The sequence below is a fragment of the Agelaius phoeniceus genome, chromosome 38 (genome assembly GCF_051311805.1).
Source record: "Agelaius phoeniceus isolate bAgePho1 chromosome 38, bAgePho1.hap1, whole genome shotgun sequence".
NCBI lineage: Eukaryota > Metazoa > Chordata > Aves > Passeriformes > Icteridae > Agelaius > Agelaius phoeniceus.
The window spans coordinates 1,408,099-1,431,263 of record NC_135304.1 but is presented as its reverse complement, the minus strand read 5'-3'; the positions used below and the strand labels follow the sequence as shown (position 1 = coordinate 1,431,263).

The 23,165-nt window shown below is 63.5% G+C and overlaps 1 protein-coding gene across 1 annotated transcript in view; it reads right to left on the bottom strand.

Moving 5' to 3' along the window:
- HUWE1 (HECT, UBA and WWE domain containing E3 ubiquitin protein ligase 1) overlaps positions 1–23,165 on the bottom strand; it is a 106,261-nt gene that overhangs the window by 51,496 nt on the left and 31,600 nt on the right. The window contains 22 exon segments of the mRNA XM_077172441.1: positions 24–133; positions 589–696; positions 1,278–1,422; positions 2,763–2,931; positions 3,667–3,689; positions 3,691–3,770; positions 3,773–3,846; positions 5,078–5,289; positions 6,708–6,916; positions 7,870–7,888; positions 7,890–7,937; positions 8,895–9,037; positions 10,169–10,336; positions 11,750–11,945; positions 13,529–13,996; positions 15,041–15,130; positions 16,143–16,319; positions 17,275–17,356; positions 17,445–17,572; positions 19,233–19,385; positions 22,093–22,346; positions 22,349–22,361. Coding sequence (XP_077028556.1) covers positions 24–133; positions 589–696; positions 1,278–1,422; positions 2,763–2,931; positions 3,667–3,689; positions 3,691–3,770; positions 3,773–3,846; positions 5,078–5,289; positions 6,708–6,916; positions 7,870–7,888; positions 7,890–7,937; positions 8,895–9,037; positions 10,169–10,336; positions 11,750–11,945; positions 13,529–13,996; positions 15,041–15,130; positions 16,143–16,319; positions 17,275–17,356; positions 17,445–17,572; positions 19,233–19,385; positions 22,093–22,346; positions 22,349–22,361 — 3,069 coding nt within the window.

Genomic DNA, 23,165 nt, shown 5'->3' with positions numbered 1-23,165 from the left:
TCAGTCCCCCTCATGCCCCCGGCCCCGTGCCCACCCTCGCGGTTCGCCTGCAGCGTCGAGGCCTGGCTGAGGTTGGACGGAGCCTCGTCCATCAGAACGTCCTCCTGAGACTCATCCTCGGCCGAGCGGCTCACTGGGGACAGGGACACGGCCAGGGGTCAGCCTGGTGGCCTGGGGTCAGCCTGGTGGCCTGGGGTCATTCTGATGGCCACGGGGTCACCTTGATGTCCTGAGAGTCACGCTGCTGTCCATTGGTCACTCTGTCCCCATTGATCACTCTGCTGTCCATTGGTCACTCTGCCCATTGGTCACTCTGTCCATTGGTCCCTCTGCTCCGTGGTCACTCTGCCGTCCATCGGTCCCTCTGTCCCCATTGGTCACTCCCATTGGTCCCTCTGCCCCCACTGGTCACTCTGCCCATTGGTCACTCTGTCCCCATTGGTCCCTCTGCCCCCATTGGTCCCTCTGCCCCCATTGGTCACTCTGCCCCGTGGTCACTCTGCCGTCCATTGGTCACTCCCATTGGTCACTCTGCCCATTGGTCACTCTGTCCATTGGTCACTCCCATTGGTCATTGCTGTCCCTCACCGATGATGGCGCTGTTGCCGTCGGCGCCGTCCCTCTCCAGCAGTTCATCGATCAGATCCTCCAGCTCGTTCTCCACCTGCGGGCACGCGCAGCTCGGGGCGGGGGGCACTCGGGGGGCACTCGGGGGATTTTTGGGGGCACTCGGGGGTCTCTCGGGGGTCTCAGGGGATTTGGGGGCACTCGGGGGTCTCTCAGGGGGATTTGGGGGCACTCGGGGGGCACTTGGGGGTCTCTCGGGATTTCTGGGGGGCATTCAGGGGTCTTGGGGGGCACTCAGGGGTCTCTCGGGGGATTTAGGGGCACTCAGGGGTCTCGGGGGGATTTGGGGGCACTCAGGGGTCTTGGGGGGCACTCGGGGGATTTTGGGGGGCACTCGGGGGGATTTTTGGGGGGCACTCGGGGGATTTGGGGGGCACTCAGGGGATTTGGGGGCACTCGGGGGGTCTCGGGGGGATTTGGGGGGCACTCAGGGGTCTTCTCGGGGGGATTTTTGGGGGTCACTCGGGGGATTTTTGGGGGCACTCGGGAGATTTTCGGGGGGCACTCGGGGGATTTTTGGGGGTCTCTCAGGGGGTCTCTCGGGGGGATTTTTGGGGGGCACTCGGGGGATTTTTGGGGGTCACTTGGGGGGATTTTTGGAGGTCACTCGGGGATTTTTGGGGGTATTTTTTTGGGGAGGGGTCCCCGACCTGCATCTCCTGGGTGCTGAGCCCCTCGGGCTGCCCCGCCAGCCCCACGGCGTCGCCCTCGGCCTCGCCGTCCATGTCCCGTCGGCCGCCTCGGCCTGCGCCGCCTCCGCGTCCTCCTCGGGGGGCTCGGGGTCCCCGGGGTCCCCTGGGGCACAGGGGGGGGGTCACAGGGGGTGTGAGGGGACAGGAGGGTCCCCTGAGGGGGTCACAGGGTATGGGGGGACAGGGGGGGTCATGGAGAGGGACAGGGGGGCACCCCTGGGGTATGGAGGGACAGGAGGGTCCCCTGGGGGTCACAGGGTTTTGGGGGGGCACAGGAGGGTGACCCTTGGTGGCAGGGGGTTATGGGGTGACCTGGGGGGTTATGGGGGTGACCGGGGCATTATGGGGGTACCGGGGGGGGGCTATGGGGGTACCCGGGGTGACCGGGGGGCTATGGGGGTACCCGGGGGGTTATGGGAGGTACCGGGGGGGGTCATGGGGGTACCGAGCATTATGGGGTGACCCAGGGGGTCATGGGGGTGACCCGGGGGGCTATGGGGGTACCGGGGGGGGCTATGGGGGTAACCGGGGGGGGGGTCTATGGGGGTACCCGGGGGGTTATGAGGTGTCCTGGGGGCTATGGGGTGACCAGGGGGGTCATGGGGGTACCCGGGGGGTTATGGGGTGTCCCTGGGGGCTATGGGGGTACCCGGGGGGCTATGGGGTGTCCCTGGGGCTATGGGGGTACCCGGGGGGCTATGGGGTGACCGGGGGGGCTATGGGGTGACACAGGGGGGTCATGGGGTGACCCGGGAGGCTATGGGGGGTACCCGGGGCATTCATGGGTGACTGGGCATTATGGGGGTACCCTGGGGGCTATGGAGTGACCGGGGAGCTATGGGGGACCTGGGCATTATGGGGTGACGGGGAGCTATGGGGGTACCCGGGGGCTATGGGGGGTACCACGGGGGGGTGGGTTATGGGGGCTATGGGGGTACCCGGGGGGGGTTATGGGTGTACCCAGAGGGGGGTCATGGGGGATACCTGGGGGCTATGGGGTGACCAGGGCATTGTGGGGGTACCCGGGGGGGCTATGGGGGTACCCGGGGGGGCTAATGGGGGTACCCGGGGTGGGGCATTATGGGGGTACCCGGGGGGGGCTATGGGGGTACCGGGGCTCATGGGAGGTCCGGGGGGCATATGGGGGTACCCGGGGGGGCATTATGGGGTACCCGGGGGGGGCTATGGGGGTCCCGGGGGTATGGGGGTACGGGCATTGTGGGGTGACCCGGGGGGGCTATGGGGGTACCCGGGGGTTATGGGTGGTACCTGGGGGTGGCATTGTGGGGGGTACCCAGGGGGGCTATGGGGGTACCCGGGGGGCTATGGGGTACCCGGGGGGCATTATGGGTGGTACCCGGGGGGGCTATGGGGGTACCCGGGGGGCTCATGGGGTACCCGGGGGGCATTATGGGGGTACCCGGGGGGGCATTATGGGGGTACCTCCGTCAGGGGGTGCAGCCCCAGCGTCGCGGGGCGCCCCCGTTGCCCTCGGCCTTGCTCTTGCCTGGAGGAGCCCTTGGCCCCGAAGAGGCCGCTGGGCTGGTTCACGATGCGCGACAGCGTCTCCAGCGGCTTCAGCGCCGCGTTCACCGTGTTGGCCATGTTGGGGCTGGGGGGACAGCGATGTGTGGTGGTGGCACCCCAGAACCGGCAGGGACACCCCAAACACGGCAGGGACACCCAGAACGGCAGGGACACACCAACCCGGCAGGGACCCCAAAACCGGCAGGGACACACCCAAAAACCAGCAGGGACACCCCAAACCCGGCACAGACACCCCAAAACAGCACAGACACACCCAAACGGTACAGACACCCCCAAACCCAGCAGGGCTCCCCAAACCCACCATGGCCTTCCTCAAGACCCCACTGAAGCTCCACCAAGACACCTGAAAATCCTCAAGACCCCCCAAAACTCCTCCAAAACCCCAATGAAGCTCCCCCAAACCCCCCTCAAGACCCTCAAGATCCCGACCAAGGACCAAGCTCCCCCAAAGAGACTCAAGACTCAACCCCTCAAGACTCCCCAAACCCTTGAAAACTCCTCAAGACTCCCCAAAAACTCCTCAAAACCCCAATGAAGCTCCCCCAAACCCCCTCAAGATCCCGACCAAGCTCCCCAAAGACCCCTAAAAAACCCTCAAGACTCCCCAAAGCCCTGGAAACTCCTCCAAACCCCAATGAAGCTCTCAAACCCCCTCAAGATCCCGACCAAGGACCAAGCTCCCAAAAGAGACTCAAGACTCCCCAAAACCCCTCAAGATCTCGACAAGCTCCCCCAAAGACCCCTGAAAACCCCTCAAGACTCCCCCCAAACCCTTGAGGAGACCCCCAGACGCCCTCACCTGGACAGGTCGAGGCTGTGGGGCAACGCGGGCCAGGTCGTTGACCAGCCCATTCTTGAGGAACAGGCGGATGATGTTGTTCATGCCGTTGTGCGGCGGCTTGCCGCGCTGCTGTAGAAGCTCGAGGTGGACGGGCACGACTCCATGATGGTGCTGATGATGCACATGACGGCCTGGAGCCTGTGGGGACGGCGCAGCGGTCACAACAGGGGGACAGCGGTCACAACAGGGGGGACAGTGGTCACTCAGGGGACAGTGGTCACTCCAGGGACAGCGGTCACTCAGGGGACAGTGGTCACTCCAGGGGACAGCGGTCACGTGAGGGGACAGCGGTCACTCGGGGGACAGTGGTCACAACAGGGGGGACAGCGGTCACTCGGGGGGCAGTGGTCACTCGGGGGGGTCAGGAGTCACTTGGGGGATCAGTGGTCACTCAGGGGACAGTGGTCACTCGGGGGACAGTGGTCACTCCAGGGGGACAGCGGTCATTCCAGGGGACAGTGGTCACAACAGGGGACAGTGGTCACTCCAGGGGACACCGGTCACTCGGGGGACAGTGGTCACTCAGGGGACAGTGGTCACTCGGGGGACAGTGGTCACTCCAGGGGGACAGCGGTCATTCCAGGTGACAGTGGTCATTCCAAGGGACAGCGGTCACTCCAGGGGACAGTGGTCACTGGGGGACAGCAGTCACTCAAGGGGACACCAGTTAGGACAGGGGGGACACCAGTCACTTGAGGGGACAGTGGTCACTCCAGGGTCAGTGGTCACTCATGGAGACACTGGTCACTCAAGGGGGAGAGGGGACACCAGTCAGGTAGTGGGGATAAAGGATGAGAGACAGGGGTCACTTGGGAGGGACTGGGGTCACTTGGGAGGGACTGTGGTCACTCCAGGGGGGACAAAGAAGAGACACAAGTCATGTTGTGGGGGACAGAGGATGAGAGACACCTGTCACCTTGAGGCTGCCTCTGCAGTGACCCCAGGCTGTCCCCACGCTGTCCCCATTACCCCCACGCTGTCCCTGTTGGTCCCCACACTGTCCCCAGCTGTCCCACATTGCCCCTATGCTTTCCCCACATTACCCCCATGCTGTCCCCATTGTCCCCACACTGTCCCCTAGCTGTCCCCACACTGCCCCATACTTTCCCCACATTGCCCCCACACTGTCCCCATTGCCCCCACACTGTCCCCCAGCTGTCCCCCGCGCTGTCCCAGCTGCCCCCATGCTTTCCCCACATTGCCCCCACACTGTCCCCAGCTGCCCCTGCGCTGTCCCCAATGCTGCCCCCCACATTGCCCCCACACTGTCCCCAGCTGTCCCCACACTGTCCCCATTGCCCCCACACTGCCCCCATGCTGTCCCCATGCTGTCCCCATTGTCCCCACGCTGTCCCCACTGTCCCCACACCTGGCGTGTTTCTCGGTGCTCTCGGCCATGGCCAGGGCGCGGCCCAGGGCGGCCTTGACCTCGTTGACCAGGGCCACCTGGGCGTCGGTGCCGCTGCCGGCCGCGGCCAGGCTGGCCAGGAAGAGCCGCGCCAGCGCCGGCGTGTCCTTGTCCTCGGCGTTCTGCTGGTGGGGCAGCAGGTGGTCCAGGACAAAGGCCAGCACGCTGCAGTCCTGGGGGGACACGGGCGTCACACACCCGAACCCACGGCCAGGGGACACAGGGGACCTCCGGGGTAAGGGGACCCCTCGAGCACAGGGGACAGGACTGAGGTGTGTGGGGGGACAGGGGACCCCAAGGTGTGGGGACAAGGGACCTCTGAGCACAGGGGACCCCAAGGTGTGGGGACAAGGGACCTCCGAGCACAGGGGACCCCCAGGTGTGGGGACAAGGGACCTCCAAGCATAGGGGACCTGTTCAATGAGGTGACAGGGGACCCCAAGATAGGGGGACAAGGGACATCTGAGCACAGGGGGACATGTTCAATGAGGTGACAGGGGACCCCAAGGTGAGGGGACAAGGGACATCAGCACAAGGGACCTGTTCAATGAGGTGACAGGGGACCCTTAAGGTATGGGGACAAGGGACCTCTGAGCACAGGGGACAGGACTGAGGTGTCTGGGGACACAGGGGACCTGTGACAGGGGAACAGGGGACCCTAATAATCAAGGTGACAAGGTGCCCTTCCACAGGGGTGACGTGCCCCTCCCCAAGGTGACAGCAGACCCCAAAGCACAGGGGGGTGACAGAACCCGCCCATGCACACCCTGGCAGGGACACGGCTGTCCCTGTCCCTGTCCCTGTCCCTGGTGTCACCTCCTTGATGAGCTTGGACTGCCCTTCTGGGCACACCCCTGTCCCCTGTCCCCCTGGTGGCCGTGTCCCCCGCGGTGTCACCTCCTTGATGAGCTCGGACTGGCCCTTCTGCCACACCCTGGCAGACACACGGCTGTCCCTGTCCCTCTTCCCTGTCCCTGTTCCTGTCCCCGCGGTGTCACCTCCTTGATGAGCTCGGACTGCTCCTCTGGGCACACCTTGGCAGGGACACGGCTGTCCCTGTCCCCACAGTGTCACCTCCTTGATGAGCTCAGACTGCCCTTCTGCCACACCCTGACAGACACACGGCTCTCCCTGTCCCCCCTGGTGGCCCTGTCCCCACAATGTCACCTCCTTGATGAGCTCGGACTGGCCCTCTGGGCACACCCCCTGTCCCTGTCCCTGTCCCCCCCTGGTGGCCCTGTCCCCACAATGTCACCTCCTTGATGAGCTCGGACTGGCCCTCTGGGCACACCCCTGTCCCTGTCCCCCCTGGTGGCCCTGTCCCCACAATGTCACCTCCTTGATGAGCTCAGACTGCCCCTCTGGGCACACCCCTGTCCCTCTGTCCCTGTCCCCCCTGGTGGCCCTGTCCCCACAATGTCACCTCCTTGATGAGCTCGGACTGGCCCCTCTGCCCACACCCCTGTCCCTGTCCCCTGTCCCCCCTGGTGGCCCTGTCCCCACAATGTCACCTCCTTGATGAGCTCGGACTGGCCCTCTGGGCACACCCCTGTCCCTGTCCCCCCTGGTGGCCCTGTCCCCACGGTCTCACCTCCTTGATGAGCTCGGACTGGCCCACGCTGTAGCTGTAGTTGGCGATGAGGGCGGCGATGCCCACGTAGGAGCGCACCAGCTCCGCCAGCAGCCGCAGGATGGTCGAGGTGGGCATCAGGGGCTTGGAGCCCCTCGCCCGGCCCCGCTCCTCACCGCGCTCCCCCTCCTTCTCCTTGCGGCCCTCGCGGCCCTCCTCGGGGCTGGATGCTGTGGGGACAGGGGGACAGGGTCAGGGACAGGCAGGGGACAGGGGGACAGCATCAGGGACAGGCAGGGGACACGGGGACAGGGTCAGGGACAGGCAGGGGACAGCGGGACAGGGTCAGGGGACAGTCAGGGACACGGGGACAGCGTCAGGGGACAGGCAGGGGACAGCGGGACAGCATCAGGGACAGGCAGGGGACACGGGGACAGGGTCAGGGGACAGGCAGGGGACAGGGGGACAGCGTCAGGGGACAGGCAGGGGACAGGGTCAGGGGACAGTCAGGGAACAGCGGGACAGGGTCAGGGGACAGGGGGACAGGGTCAGGGGACAGGCAGGGGACAGGTGGACAGCGTTAGGGGACAGCCAGGGGACACGGGGACAGGGTCAGGGGACAGTCAGGGGACAGGGGGACAGCATCAGGGGACACAGGGGCAGCATCAGGGACAGTCAAGGGACATGGGGACAGAGTCAGGGACAGTCAGGGGACACGGGGACAGCATCAGGTGACAAGGGGACACCATCAGGGGACAGTCAGGGGACATGGGGACAGAGTCAGGGGACACGGGGACAGCATCAGGTGACAAGGGGACACCATCAGGGGACAGTCAGGGGACAGGGGGACAGGGCCAGGGACAGTCAGGGGACAGGGGGACAGGGTCAGGGGACACAGGGGAGCACCCTTAGGGGGCTCAGGAACCTTGGGGACATGAAGGGGACACTGGAGGCTCAGGGACATGGGAGGGGACAGTGGGGACTCAAGGACAGGAGGGGCTTGGGGACCTTGAGGACACAGAGGGGACATCAGGATGAGTGGGGATACAAAGAAGATGTTGGGGGGTTTGGAAGCGTTGGGGTCCCGGGGACATGGGGGGGACATTGGGGGCACAGGGACATTGGGGGCACATTGGGGACACAGCAGGGGACACCAGGGGGGGACTCGGGGGGACAGTGCCACCTTCTCCCTGCGGGGTCCCCCGAGGGCGGCGTCTCGGCTGCGGCTCCGTCAGCAGCGAAAACCTGGGCCTGGGGGAGCAGGGGGGGATCAGAGCCTGGGGGGACCCCCAAAACCCTACAGACCCCCCCCCAAACCCTCAAAACCACCCCTGAGCCCCACCCAAACCGCACCTCCGACCCCTCAGCCCCCCCAGACCCCAAAACCACCCCCAGCACCCCCAAATTACCCCTCAGCCCACCCAAGCCCCTCTAAATCCCCTCCCAGCTGCCCCAAATCATCCCCCAGCCCCACCAATTCCCTCTAGAGCCCCCCAAACCACCCCTCAACCCCCCAAATCCCCTCCCAGTCCCTTCAAACCCCCCACCCCAAACACCCAGATGCCCCTCAGCCCCCCCAAACTGCCCCCAAGGCCCCCCAAACCACCCCTCAGCCCCCCCAGGATGGCCCCAAGCATCCCCAAATCCCCTTCCAGCCCCCCAAACCACCCCTCAACCCCCCTAAATCCCCTTCCAGCCCCCCAAAACCACCCCTCAGCCCTCCCAAATCTCTTCCCACTCCCCCCAAACCACCCCTCAGCACCCCCAAATCCCCTTCCAGCCCCCAAAACCGCCCCTTAGCTCACCCAAATCCCCTTCCAGTCCCCCCAAACCACCCCTCAGCCCTACCAAATCACCCCCTCAGCACCCCCAAATCCCCTTCCAGGCCCCCCAAACCGCCCCTCAGCCTCCCCAAACCCCCTTCCAGGCCCCCAAACCGCCCCTTAGCTCACCCAAACCACCCCTCAGCTCCCCCAAACCCCTTCCCAGTCCCCCCAAACCACCCCTCAGCCCTCCCAAATACCCTTCCAGGCCCCCCAAACCACTCCTTAGCCCTCCCAAATCCCTTCCCAGTGCCCCCAAACCGCCCCTCAGCCCACCCAAACCACCCCTCAGCCCCCCCAAAATCCCTTCCCACTCCCCCCAAACCACCCCTTACCCCCCCCAAATCGCCCCCAAGCCCCCCCAGGACCCCCCAAGCCCCCGTACGTTGATGGCAAAGCCGGCAGGGGGGTCGAAGTCGGCGGGCGGGCGGGTGAGGCTGCGGTACTGCTGGTACATGTCGTCCCCAATGTCCGACAGCAGCTGGCTCACCTCGCTGGGCGCCGCGCTCTTGGGGTCCCCCTTGTCACCTGAGGGGGGACACGGAGCTCAGAGGGGACAGGGGGCACCCCCCGAGGGGCTGGGGCTGCCTGGGGGATGGGGCACCCTGAGTGCCCCCCATAGGGACACCACGATTCCTTCCCTATAGAAACACCACGATTCCTTCCCTATATGGACACCCCAATTCCTCCTAAATGGGCACCCCAATTCCTCCATTATGGGCACCCCAATTCCTCCTGCATGGACACCCAAATTCCTCCTATATGGACATCCCAATTCCATCTCTATATGGACACCCCAATTCCTCCTATATGGACACTCCCATTCCTCCTACATGGGCACCCCCAATTCCTCCTATATGGACACCCCAATTCCATCTCTATTTGGACACCCCAAGCCCTTCCCTATAGAAACACCACAATTCCCCCTATATGGACACCCCAATTCCTTCCCTATATGGACACCCCAATTCCCCCTATATGGACACCCAAATTCCACATTTATGTGCTCCCCACTCCTCCCTCTGCACCCCAAATTTCTCTGGGGGTGCCTGCCCCCATTGTGGGGTTCCCCAAGTCCCCCAAGCCCTTGTCAGAGGCCCAGGACATCACGCAGGACACCCATAGGGGCACAGTGGGCACCCAGGGCATTGCACAGGACACCCCAATTCCTGTTCCACGTGCACCCCACTCCTCTCCCTGCACCTCAAATTTCTCTGGGGGTGTCTGCCCCCATTGAAGGGGTTCCCAAAGTCCCACACGGGACACCCACAGGGGTGTGGTGGGCACCCAGGGCATTGCACAGGACACCCACAGGGGTGTGGTGGGCACCCAAGGCATTGCACAGGACACCCCAATTCCAGTTCCACGTGCACCCCACTCCTCCCTCTGCCCACCCTGAGCCCCCTGTACCCTCATCAGGGGCATGGTGGGCACCCAAGGCATTGCACAGGACACTCACAGGGGTGTGGTGGGCACCCAGGACATTGCACAGGACACCCATAGGGGTGTGGTGGGCACCCAGGACATTGCACAGGACACCCATAGGGGCACGGTGAGCACCCAGGACATTGCACAGGACACCCCAATTCCTGTTCCACGCGCACCCCACTCCTCCCTCTGCCCACCCCAAGTCCCCCCAGCCCCCTGAGCCCCCCGTACCCTCCTCAGGGGCGTGGTAGGCAGCCAGGGCGTTGAGCATGTCGTAGATGACGTCGCGGATGGGCTCGGGGATGGGCGGCAGCGCGGCCGCCTTGGCCGGCGTGGTCTTCACCAGCTGCACCGCGTTGGGCCCCTTGATCCGCAGGTTCTCAAACTCGTCGTCAGAGGCTGGGAAATTGGGGGGAAACGGGGAGTCAGGGATTTGGGGGGATCCTCAGGAGTGTTAGGTTGGGGATGAGGATGAGATGGGATGATGGTTTTTGGGGAGTGGAGGCACCCCCCATTCTGAGGGTAAAGGGACCCCCAAGACCCCATTTGTGGGGAGAGAGGCACCCCTGGGACCCCCATTCTGAGGGTAAAGGGATCCCCAAGACTCCATTTGTAGGGAGAGAGGCACCCCTGGGACCCCCATTCTGAGGGTAAAGGGATCCCCAAGACCCCATTTGTGGGGAGAGAGGCACCCCTGGGACCCCCATTCTGCGGGTAAAGGGACCCCCAAGACCCCATTTGTGGGGAGAGAGGCACCTCTGGGACCCCCATTCTGAGAGATGCCTGTTCTGAGGATAAAAGGACCCCCAAGACCCCATTTGTGGGGAGAGAGGCACCCCTGGGACCCCTGTTCTGAGACACCCTTGAAACCCCATTTTTTGGGGATTGAGGCACCTTGGGATCCCCTCCATGAATCCTCACAGGACCTCACTACAGATGCCAGGGACCCCTGGGGTTCCCCCCATGTTCCTGTCCCCATTCCACACGTCCCAGACATCCCCTCCAGGAGCCGGGTCCAGGTACCCAGACCCTCCCCAGGATCCCCCCCACATCCCAGACCTCCTCTCCAGGATCCCCCCACAACCCCAGGCTCCCCTCCAGGATCCCCCCACATCCCAGACCTCCCCTCCAGGATCCCCCCCACATCCCAGACCTCTCTTCCAGGATCCCCCCACATCCCAGCCTCCTCCAGGAGCTTGGTCCAGGTCCCCAGACCCTCCCCAGGATCCCCCCCCCACATCCCAGCCCCTTCCAGGAGCCTGTTCCAGGTACCAAGACCCTCCCAAGACACATCCCAGACTCCCCTCCAGGATCCCCCCCACATCCCAGGCTCCCCTCCAGTAGCCCCCCAATGTCCCAGACGTCCCCTCCAGGAGCCTCCCTATGTCCCAGGCCCCCTTCCAGGAACCTGTTTCTGGTCCCCAGACCCTCCCCAGGATCCCCCCAACATCCCAGGGCTCCCTTCAGGAGCCCCCTCATATCCCAGACCTCTCTTCCAGGATCCCCCCACATCCCAGCCTCCTCCAGGAGCTTGGTCCAGGTCCCCAGACCCTCCCCAGGATCCCCCCCACATCCCAGATCCCCCTTCAGGAGCTTCCCCACATCCCAGACCTCCCCTCCAGGATCCCCCCCACATCCCAGCCCCCTCCCCAGGATCCACCCTACGTCCAAGGTCCCCTTCCAGGAGTCTGGTCCAGGTCCCCAGACCCTCCCCAGGATCCCCCCCACATCCCAGGCTCCCCTCCAGGAGCCCGTTCCAGGTCCGCAGAGCCTCCCCAGGGTTCCAGGGACCCAGAGCCCCGCGCTCCTCACCGGTGCCGGAGCCGCGCGGCGCGGGCAGGGCGATGCGGATGCAGCCCGTGGCCACCTCGGTGAAGACGTGGGGGCTGCGGCAGGCGGCGGGGCCCAGCACCCGCAGGATGTAATTCACCTCCCGAGAGCCCAGGCTGCCAGAAACCACCCCCGAGGTGGTGCTGCCCGCCCCGCTCGTGGCTGCTGAGCGAACCACCTGGGCACGGGGACACGGCGGGGACACGGCGGGGACACGGTGGGGACACGGTGGGGACACGGTGAGCACGGGGCCAGAGGGGCACCCCCGGGAGAGCTTCCCAGGGGAGCCGGGAGCCCCTGAGGTGCAGAGCCCTCCTTGGCCCTGCTGGCCCCAGAGCGCCAATTCCCTGATCCCCTTGTGCTCTGGATCCCAGTTCCCTGATCCCCTTGTGCCCTGGATCCCAATTCCCTAATCCCCTTGTCCCCATGACCCCCAATTCCCTGATCCCCTTGTCCCCTGGATCCCAGCTCCCTGATCCCCTTTTCCCCATGACCCCCAGTTCCCTGATCCCCTTGTCCCCTGGATCCCAGTTCTCTGATCCCCGTGTCCCTCCCCGTGTCCCCTGGATGCCAGTTCCCCGATCCCCGTGTCCCCTGGATGCCAATTCCCTGATCCCCTTGTCCCATGGATCCCAATTCCCTGATCTCCATGACCCCCAACTCCCTGATCCCCTTGTCCCCATGACCCCCAGTTCCCTGATCCCCTTGTCCCATGGATCCCAATTCCCTGATCTCCATGACCCCCAATTCCCTGATCCCCTTGTCCCCATGACCCCCCAATTCCCCGATCCCCTTGTGCCCTGGATCCCAATTCCCTGATCCCCTTGTCCCATGGATGCCAATTTCCTGATCCCCTTGTGCCCTGGATCCCAATTCCCTGATCCCCTGATCTCCATGACCCCCAGTTCCCTGATCCCCTTGTCCCATGACCCCCAATTCCCTGATCCCCTTGTCCCATGAACCCCAGTTCCCTGATCCCCTTCTCCCCTGCAGCCCAAATTTCCTCATCTCCTTGTCCCAGTGTCCCCTACAGCTCCTCTCCCCTCTCCCCCAGCCCCCCAGTTCCACTCTCCCTTTATCTCCCTTTCCCCCAGCCCAATTCCCTCTCCTCTCTCCCAATTCCCTCTCCCCCAGCCCCCCAATCCCTTTTCCTTTTATTCCCCTCTCCCCCAGCCCCCCAATTTCCTCTCCCATTACCCCCAGCTCCCCATCCCCTCTCCCCCAGCCCCCCAATTCTCCTCTGCCTTTATTTCACTCTCCCCCAGCCCCCCAATTCTCCTCTCCCCTTATTCCCTTCTCCCCAGCCCCCAATCCTCTCACCCCCCAGGCCCCCTCTCTCTTTTCACCCCCAGCCCCCCAATCCCCCTCTCTTCACCCCCATCTCCCCAATCCCCCCCTCTCTTCACCCCCAGCCTCCCAATCCCCTTTCCTTTTATTCCCCTCTCCCCCATCTCCCCAATCCCCCTCTCTTCACCCCCATCTCCCCAATCCCTCTCTCTTCACCCCCACCCCCCCACTCCCCCTCTCTTCACCCCCATCTCCCCAATCCCCCTCTCCCCCCAGACCCCAATCCCCCTCTCTTCACCCCCAATCCCCCTCTCTTCACCCCCATCTCCCCAATCCCCCTCTCTTCACCCCCATCTCCCCAATCCCCCTCTCTTCACCCCCATCTCCCCAGTCCCCCTCTCTTCACCCCCAGCCCCCCAGTCCCCCCTCTCTTCACCCCCAATCCCCCTCTCCCCCTTTCCCCCCACCCCTCACCTTCTCCATGGTGTGCCTCAGCGTGCAGGGATCCTCGATGATGTGCCGGAAGAGCAGGGTGACGAGCGGGGTGAAGCCGGTGAAGCCGGAGCTCTGCGTCAGGGCCAGGATGGTGCGCGTGGAGCGCAGCTCGGCGAAGAGCAGCGCGTGCTTGTGCTGCCGCGTCAGGCGCAGGCACAGGCGCAGCGTGGCGTGCAGCGTGTCGGGGTCCACGGGCACCCCCAGCATGCTGACGCACGCCCGCAGCACGGCCGGCACCGCCTCCTCCGCCAGGCCCCGCACCGGAGCCTCGGCGTCCGCAGCCGGGCTCGTCCCGCGGCTCCTCGGGGGTGGGAGTGGGGCAGGGAGGGGACGGGCAGGGGGCGGTGGGAGTGGTGGTGGTGCTGGTGGTGCTGGTGGTGGTGGTGGTGCTGGTGGTGGTGGTGGTGGTGGAGGGGGGGTCTTCGTCTGTAGAAGCAGGGTCTGGAGCTGTGGGGATGAGGAAAGGGGTGAGGAGGGTGGGTTTGGGTGGTGGGTATGGCTGGGGGGTCTTGGGCACGCACTTGAGGCCCTTGTGACCCCCCATGGCCATTCTGATCCCATCATGGCCATTCTGACCCCACCATGGCCATTCTGATCCCACCATGGCCATTCTGATCCCTCCATGGCCCCTGTAACCCCCCCATGGCCATTCTGACTCCTCATGGCCATTCTGACTCCCCATGGCCATTCTGATCCCACCATGGCCCCTGTAACCCCCCCATGGCCATTCTGATCCCACCATGGCCATTCTGATCCCACCATGGCCATTCTGACCCCTCATGATCATTCTGATCCCACCATGGCCATTCTGACTCTCCATGATCATTCTGACCCCCCATGGCCATTCTGACCCCACCATGGCCATTCTGATCCCACCATGACCCCTGTAACCCCCTCAAGACCATTCTGACCCCCTCATGATCATTCTGACCCCCCCCCCATGGCCATTCTGACCCCCCCATGGCCATTCTGATCCCACCATGGCCATTCTGACCCCCCATGGCCATTCTGACCCCCCCATGGCCATTCTGACCCTCCATGGCCATTCTGACCCACTATGACCCCTGTAACCCCCCATGACCATTCTGACCCCCTCGTGACCATTCTGACCCCCCCATGGCCATTCTGACCCCCTATGGCCATTCTGACCACCCTCATGACCCCTGTAGCCCCCCCATGGCCATTCTGACCCCCACATGGTCTCTATGACTTGCTATGACCATTCTGACCCCCTCATGACCCCCCAGACCCTTCCCCATCACCTCTCAGACCACCCCAAAACCCCTCAGACCCCTCCATAACTCCTCAGACCCTTCCCCATCACCCCCTCAGACCACCCAAAACCCCTCCAACGCTCCCATAACCTCCTTGCCCCCCTCCAAAACCCTTCAGACTCCCCCAAAACCCCTCAGCTGCCCCCCATGACCTCTCAGACCCCCTCCCAGCCCCATACCGGGGGTCTCATCCTTGCCCTTCCCGTCGGGGTCCTCAGCGCCCCCCTCGTCGCGGCCCTTCCCAGTGCGGGGGGGGTCTCAGCAGCGTCAGCATCACCGGGCGCCGGTTCCCGGTCTCCTCGTTCACCTGGGGACACCGGGGGGGGACAGCGGTGACACCGGGGCCCCTCCCCATGGGGTGACACCAGGGGTGTCCCTCGGCCATGAGGTGTCCCTGTCCCATGAGGAGGTGATATCAGCGGGTGTCCCCTGCAGTGGGTGACACCTGGGGACTGTCCCCTACCCTTAGGGCTGTGTCCCCCTGCCCTGGGTGACCCTGGGCTGTGTCCCCATGACCCAGGGCTGTGTCCCCGTGTCCTGGCTGACCCCAGAGCCATGTCCCCACACCCCAGGGCTGTGTCCCCCTGCTCTGGGTGACCCTGGGCTGTGTCCCTGCACCCTGGGCTGTGTCCCTGCACTGTGGGCAGTGTCCCCCTGCCCTGGGTGACCCTGGGCTGTGTCCCTGCACTCTGGGCTGTGTCCCCCTGCTCTGGGTGACCCTGGGCTGTGTCCCTGCACTCTGGGCTGTGTCCCCCTGCCCTGGGTGACCCTGGGCTGTGTCCCTGCACTCTGGGCTGTGTCCCCCTGCCCTGGGTGACCCTGGGCTGTGTCCCTGCACTCTGGGCTGTGTCCCCCTGCTCTGGGTGATCCTGGGCTGTGTCCCTGCACTCTGGGCTGTGTCCCCATGACAATGGGCCATGTCCCCATGGCCCCCAGCCCCTCACCTGCACCATGGTGGTGGACTGCATGCTGGAGCAGGGTGTCCCCATGACCCAGGGCTGTATCCCCACACCCCAGGGCTGTGTCCCCATGTCCTGGGGCTGTGTCCCCATGAGCCGGGGCTGTGTCCCCATGAGCCGGGGCCATGTCCCCATACCCCAGGGCTGTGTCCCCATGGCCTGGCTGACCCCAGGGCTGTGTCCCCATGTCCTGGCTGACCCCAGGCCGTGTCCCCATGCCCCTCAGGCTGTCCCCAGCCCCTCACCTGCACCATGGTGGTGAACTGCACAGTGCAGGGCTGTGTTCCCATGACCCAGGGCTGTGTCCCCATGACCCTGGGCTGTGTCCCCACGCCCCCCAGCCCGTCCCCAGCCCCTCACCTGCACCATGGTGGTGAACTGCACGGTGTAGCGCCGCCGGCCGGCCGTGAAGCGCACGCTGGGCTCCCCGGCGCGCCAGGCGGCGTCGATGGTGCTGTTGTTGCTGGCGCTGTAGCTGCACCAGCGGCCGGAGCGGTCGTCGAACCAGCGCCAGTTGTTGCCAGTGGCCTGCAGGTACTGGGGGGGCACGAGGGGAGGGGGGGGGTCAGCGGCCTGGAGCCCCTCGTGTGCCCCCCAAACCCTGCCCCGGGTGGTGCTGGGTGTGCTGGGGGTGTGAGGTCACTGTGCCCATCACAGGGACAGCGTGTATCCCTCAGGACGCTGTGTGTACAGCGTGTATCCCTCAGGATGCTGTGTGTCACCCAGACCCTTCACATCACCCCCTGTGTCACCCCAGACCCTTCACATCACCCCCTGTGTCACCCCAGACCCTTCACATCACCCCCCGTGTCACCCCAGACCCTTCACGTCACCCCCCGTGTCACCCAGACCCTTCACATCACCCCCTGTGTCACCCAGACCCTTCACATCACCCCTGTGTCACCCCAGACCCTTCACATCACCCCCTGTGTCACCCCAGACCCTTCACATCACCCCCTGTGTCACCCCAGACCCTTCACATCACCCCCTGTGTCACCCCAGACCCTTCACGTCACCCCCTGTGTCCCCCAGGACCCTTTGTGTCACCCCTGTGTCACCCCCTGTGTCCCCCCCTGTGTCACCCCTGTGTCCCCCAGGACCCTGTGTGTCACCCCCTGTGTCACCCCCTGTATCCCCCCAGAACTCCCAAGTCCCCTCCCCAAGACCCTTTGTGTCACCCCTGTGTCACCCCCTGTGTCCCCCAGGACCCCAAGGGTCCTCCTCAGGGCTCTTTGTGTCACCCCTGTGACCCCCTGCACCTTGTGTGTCACCCCTGTGTCCCCCCCGTGTCACCCCCTGCACCTTGTGTGTCACCCCCTGTGTCATTCTGGCTGCTCCCCTCCCATCCCAGCCCCACCACGCGTCCCCAGGACCCCCCCATGTCCCCTCCCAGCCCCCCAGGACCCCCCAAATTCCCCCCAGGACCCCCCCATGTCCCCTCCCAGCCCCCCAGGACCCCCCAAATTCCCCCCAGGACCGCCAGGACCCCCACCTTGTTCATCTGCGCGCGGCGCTTGGAGGACACGGCCGTCTTCTCATAGAAATCAATCAGCAGCAGCACGGGGGTGATCCACCTGGTTTTGGGGGGCACAAGAGTTGTGAGAGCATCCTGGGGAGGATTTTGGGGGTTCTGGGGGGGGTCTGGGAGGGGTCACTCCTTACTTGGGGGTCTGCACCTCCTTGTGCTCCTTGGCGGCCTGCAGGCAGGGCTGCACCACCTCCAGCAGCTTGATCAGCACGTCCAGCACGCAGCTGGACTCCACCACACGGGCACAGGGCAGCTTCAGCTCCTGGGGCACCCCAAAAAAAACCACCTCAGCACCCCAAAATATCCATGGAAACAGCCCCAAAATCCCGACCAAAATACCCCAAAATATCCATGGAAACAGCCCCAAAATCCCGACCGAAATACCCAGAAACGGCCCCAAAATTTTCATCGAGACAGCCCCAAAATCCCGACCGAAATACCCAGAAACGGCCCAAAATATCCATGGAAACCAGCACGCAGCTGGACCCCACCACACGGGCACAGGGCAGCTTCAGCTCCTGGGGCACCCCAAAAAAACCATCAGCACCCCAAAATATCCATGGAAACAGCCCCAAAATCCTGACCGAAATACCCAGAAACAGCCCCAAAATATCCATGGAAACCAGCACGCAGCTGGACTCCACCACACGGGCACAGGGCAGCTTCAGCTCCTGGGGCACCCCAAAAAAAACCACATCAGCACCCCAAAATATCCATGGAAACAGCCCCAAAATCCCGACTGAAATACCCAGAAACGGCCCCAAAATATCCATGGAAACAGCCCCAAAATCCCAACCAAAATACCCCAAAATATCCATGGAAACAGCCCCAAAATCCCGACCGAAATACCCAGAAACAGCCCCAAAATATCCATGGAAACAGCCCCAAAATCCCGAGCAAAATACCCAGAAACAGCCCCAAAATTTCCATCGAGACAGCCCCAAAATCCCGACCAAAATACCCCAAAATATCCATGGAAACAGCCCCAAAATCCCGACCAAAATACCCCAAAATTTCCATGGAAACAGCCCCAAAATCCCGACCAGAATACCCCAAAATATCCACGGAAACCAGCATGCAGCTGGACCCCACCATGACAGCACAGGGCAGCTTCAGCTCCTGGGGCACCCCAAAAACACCAGCACCCCCCAAAAACATTCCAAACACCCCCAAAACACCCTCAAAGCACCCCAAAACCACCCCAAACCTCGGGATTTTTGGAAAATGAGTCACCCCTGGCAAACACCCCGGCCCCTTTTGTGAGGGATGTGAGGCCCAGGGACCCCAGGGTGCTCCCCCCAAGTTTTGGGGGGCCTCCCCAGGGTTTGGGCTGCTCCTTCCAGGTTTTGGGGTCACCCCAAGTTTTGGGGTCATTCCCCCACATTCTGTGGTCACTCCTCCCAGGTTTTGGGGTCACTCCTCCCAGGTTTTGGGGTTAACCCCACCAGGTTTTGTGGTCACTCCCCCGGGTTTTGGGGTCACTCCCCAGGTTTTGGGCTGCCCCTCCCATGTTTTGGGGTCACCCCAAGTTTTGTGGTCATTCCCCCACATTCTGTGGTCACTCCCCCAGGTTTTGGGGTTAACCCCACCAGGTTTTGGGTTAACCCCCCCAAGGTTTTGGGGTCACTCCCCCAGCTTTTGGGGTCACTCCCCCAGCTTTTGGGGTTAACTCCCCCAGCTTTTGGGGTTAACCCCCCCCAGGTTTTGGGTTAAGCCCCCCAGGTTTTGGGGTCACTCCTTCAGGTTTTGTGGTCATTCCCCCACATTCTGTGGTCACTCCCCCAGCTTTTGGGGTTAAGCCCCCAGGTTTTGTGGTCACTCCCCCAGGTTTTGTGGTCATTCCCCCACATTCTGTGGTCACTCCCCCCAGGTTTTGTGGTCACTCCCCCAGGTTTTGGGGTCCCCCCCGGGTTTTGGGGTACCTCGAAGAGCAGGGTGAGCAGCAGGATGCGCGTGGCCAGGTTGGAGGCCTGGGGCAGCGTGGCCATTTGGCTGATCCACTCCGACACCGTCTTGGTGTCGCTGGTGGTCAGCGGCACGGCCGCCTTGATCAGGACATCGGCTGCTTCCCACACCTGGGGGAATGAGCAGTCAGTGGGGTCAGCAGTGGGGTCAGGGGGCAGCAGTGGGGTCAGGGGGCAGCAGGGTCAGGGGTCAGGGGGGTCACTGGGGCATGGCCACCTTGATCAGGACATCGGCTGCTTCCCTTACCTGGGGGACCGAGTGGTCAGTGGGGTCAGGGGGTGGTAGGGGTCAGTGGGGATCAAGGTGGGCAGTGGGGTTATGGGATCAGTGGGGTTATGGGGTCAGTGGGGTCATGGGGTCAGTGGGGTCAGGGGCAGCAGGGGTCAGTGGGGATCAAGGTGGTCAGTGGGGTCATGGGGCCAGTGGGGGTCAGGGGTCACTGGGGCATGGCCACCTTGATCAGGACATCGACTGCTCCCACACCTGGGGGAATGAGCGGTCAGTGGGGTCAGGGGGCAGCAGTGGGGTCAGTGGGGATCAAGGTGGTCAGTGGGGTTATGGGGTCACTGGGGTTATGGGGTCACTGGGATCAAGGTGGTCAGTGGGGTTATGGGATCAGTGGGGTTATGGGGTCACTGGGGTTATGGGGTCACTGGGGTTATGGGGTCACTAGGGATCAAGGTGGGCAGTGGGGTTATGGGGTCAGTGGGGTTATGGGGTCACTGGGGTTATGGGGTCACTAGGGATCAAGGTGGTCAGTGGGGTTATGGGATCAGTGGGGTTATGGGGTCACTGGGGTTATGGGGTCACTGGGGTTATGGGGTCACTAGGGATCAAGGTGGGCAGTGGGGTTATGGGGTCAGTGGGGTTATGGGGTCAGTGGGGTTATGGGGTCACTGGGGGATCAAGGTGGGCAGTGGGGTTATGGGATCAGTGGGGTTATGGGATCAGTGGGGTTATGGGGTCACTGGGGTTATGGGGTCACTGGGGCACGGCCACTTTGATCAGGACATTGGCCACCTCCCACACCTGGGGTGTCAGTGGTCAGTAAGGGCCAGGGTGGTCAGTGGTGGTCAGTGGTGGTCAGTGGGGGTCAGTGGTGGTCAGTGGGGGTCAAGGGTCAGCCAGGTTCAGGGGGATCGGGGGGGTCACTGAGGCACAGCTGCCTTGAGCAGGAGCTCCCACACCTGGGGGAGCCGAGTGGTCAGTGGGGGTCAGCAGGGTTCAGTGGGTCAGTAACGTTTAGGGGGGGTCAGTGGGGTTCAGGGGTCAGTGGGGTTCAGGGTGGTCAGTGGTGGTCAGTGGGGTTCAGGGGTCAGTGGGGTTCAGGGTGGTCAGGAGAGGTCAGTGGGGTTCAGGGGTCAGTGGGGTTCAGGGTGGTCAGTGGTGGTCAGTGGGGTTCAGGGGTCAGTGGGGTTCAGGGGGGCACCTGGCACACCTGTGTGTTCAGGGGGTCTCAGGGGAGATTTGGGGGGGTCTCAGGGCAGGTTTGTGGGTCTTGGGCTATGTTTGGCACAAGTTTAGGGGTCTCGGGGTTGGTTTAGGGGTCTCAGGGCTGGTTCAGGGTGGGTTTAGGGGTCTCAGGGTTGGTTTAGGGGTCTCAGGGCTGGTTCAGGACAGGTTTAGGGTAGGTTTAGGCTGGGTTTAAGGCTCCTCTTTGAGCACACTGTCCCGGGTAGGCCGGGCCGTTGCAGTGCACGGCCATCATTGGGGTCAGGGGTCTCGGGGTTGGTTTAGGGGTCTCAGGGCTGGTTCAGGGTGGGTTTAGGGGTCTCAGGGTTGGTTTAGGGGTCTCAGGGCTGGTTCAGGACAGGTTTAGGGTAGGTTTAGGCTGGGTTTAAGGCTCCTCTTTGAGCACACTGTCCCGGGTAGGCCGGGCCGTTGCGGCGCACGGCCATCACTGGGGTCAGGGGTCTCGGGGTTGGTTTAGGGGTCTCAGGGCTGGTTCAGGGTGGGTTTAGGGCTGGTTTAGGGGTCTCAGGGCAGGTTCAGGGCAGGTTTAGGCCGGGTTTAGGGCTCCATACCTGCTGCACCACCTGTCTGAGCACACTGTCGCGGTAGGCCGGGCCGTTGCGGCGCACGGCCATCATTGGGGTCAGGGGGCTCGGGGTTGGTTCAGGGTTGGTTTAGGGGTCTCAGGGCTGGTTCAGGGTGGGTTTAGGGCTGGTTTAGGGGTCTCAGGGCAGGTTCAGGGCAGGTTTAGGCTGGGTTTAGGCCGGGTTTAGGGCTCCATACCTGCTGCACCACCTGTTTGAGCATGCTGTCGCGGTAGGCCGGGCCGTTGCGGCGCACGGCCATCATTGGGGTCAGGGGGCTCGGGGTTGGTTCAGGGTGGGTTTAAGGGTCTCAGGGTTGGTTTAGGGGTCTCAGGGCTGGTTTAGGGTCTCAGGGCCGGTTCAGGATGGGTTTAGGGTGGGTTTAGGGCAGGTTTAGGCTGGGTTTAGGCTGGTTTTAAGGCTCCTGTTTGAGCACGCTGTCCCGGTAGGCCGGGCCATTGTGGCGCACGGCCATCATTGGGGTCAGGGGGCTCGGGGTTGGTTTAGGGCCGGTTTAGGGGTCTCAGGGCTGGTTCAGGGGTCTCAGGGCAGGTTCAGGACGGGTTTAGGCTGGGTTTAAGGTAGGTTTAGGCCGGGTTTAGGGCTCCATACCTGCTGCACCACCTGTTTGAGCACGCTGTCGCGGTAGGCCGGGCCATTGTGGCGCACGGCCATCATTGGGGTCAGGGGGCTCGGGGTTGGTTTAGGGTGGGTTTAGGGGTCTCAGGGCTGGTTCAGGGCAGGTTTAGGCTGGGTTTAGGCCGGGTTTAGGGCTCCATACCTGCTGCACCACCTGTTTGAGCACGCTGTCGCGGTAGGCCGGGCCGTTGCGGCGCACGGCCGTCATCAGCAGGTCGCAGACGCGGTACACGGTGTCGGGCAGCTCGTCCAGCAGCTGAGAGCAGCCGGGCAGCATCGAGTCCGTGAAGGCCCCGAGCTCGGCCGCCTCCAGGGGCTCGGCCCCCTCGAACTTCTCCAGGCACTTGGCCTCCTCCTCCTCCTGCCGCTCCCGCGCCCGCCGCTCCTCCTCCTCTTGCGGCACGCGGCCTCCTGAGGGGGAGATGGGGTGAGGAGGGGGGAAAGGGGCAGAAATGGGGTTTGTGAGGGGGAATGGGGCAGAAATGGGGTTTGGGACAGGGAAATGGGGTTTGGGACAGGGAAATGGGGGTTTGGGGAAGGGAAATGGGGGAGAAATGGGGGTTTGAGGCAGGGAAATGAGGGTTTGGGGAAGGAAAATGGGGGAGAAATGGGGGTTTGGGACAGGGAAATGGGGGTTTGGGACAGGAAATGGGGGAGAAATGGGGTTGCAGGGAAATGGGGAGAATGGGGGTTTGGGAGCAGGGAAATGGGGTTTGGGCAGGGAAATGGGTTGGGAGAAATGGATGGGGTTTGGGGAAGGGAAATGGGTTTGGGGCAGGGAAATGGGGTTTGGGGAAGGGAAATGGGGGAGAAATGGGAGTTTGGGGAGAGAAATAGGGGTATGGAAATAGGATTTGGGACAGGGAAATGGGGTTTGGGACAGGGAAATGAGGGAGAAATGAGGGCTTGGGGCAGGGAAATGGGGTTTGGGCAGGGAAATGGGGAGAAATGGGTTTGGGGAAGGGAAATGGGGTTTGGGGCAGGGAAATGGGGGAGAAATGGGGGTTTGGGACAGGAAATGGGGGTTTGGGGAAGGGAAATGGGGTTTGGAGCAGGAAATGGGGTTTGGAGGAGGGAAATGGGGTTTGGAGGAGGGAAATGGGGTTTGGGGCAGGGAAATGGGGTTTTTGGGACAGGAAATGGGGTTTTGGGACAGGAACTGGGTTTTTGGGACAGGAAATGGGGTTTTGGGACAGGAACTGGGGTTTCTGGGGG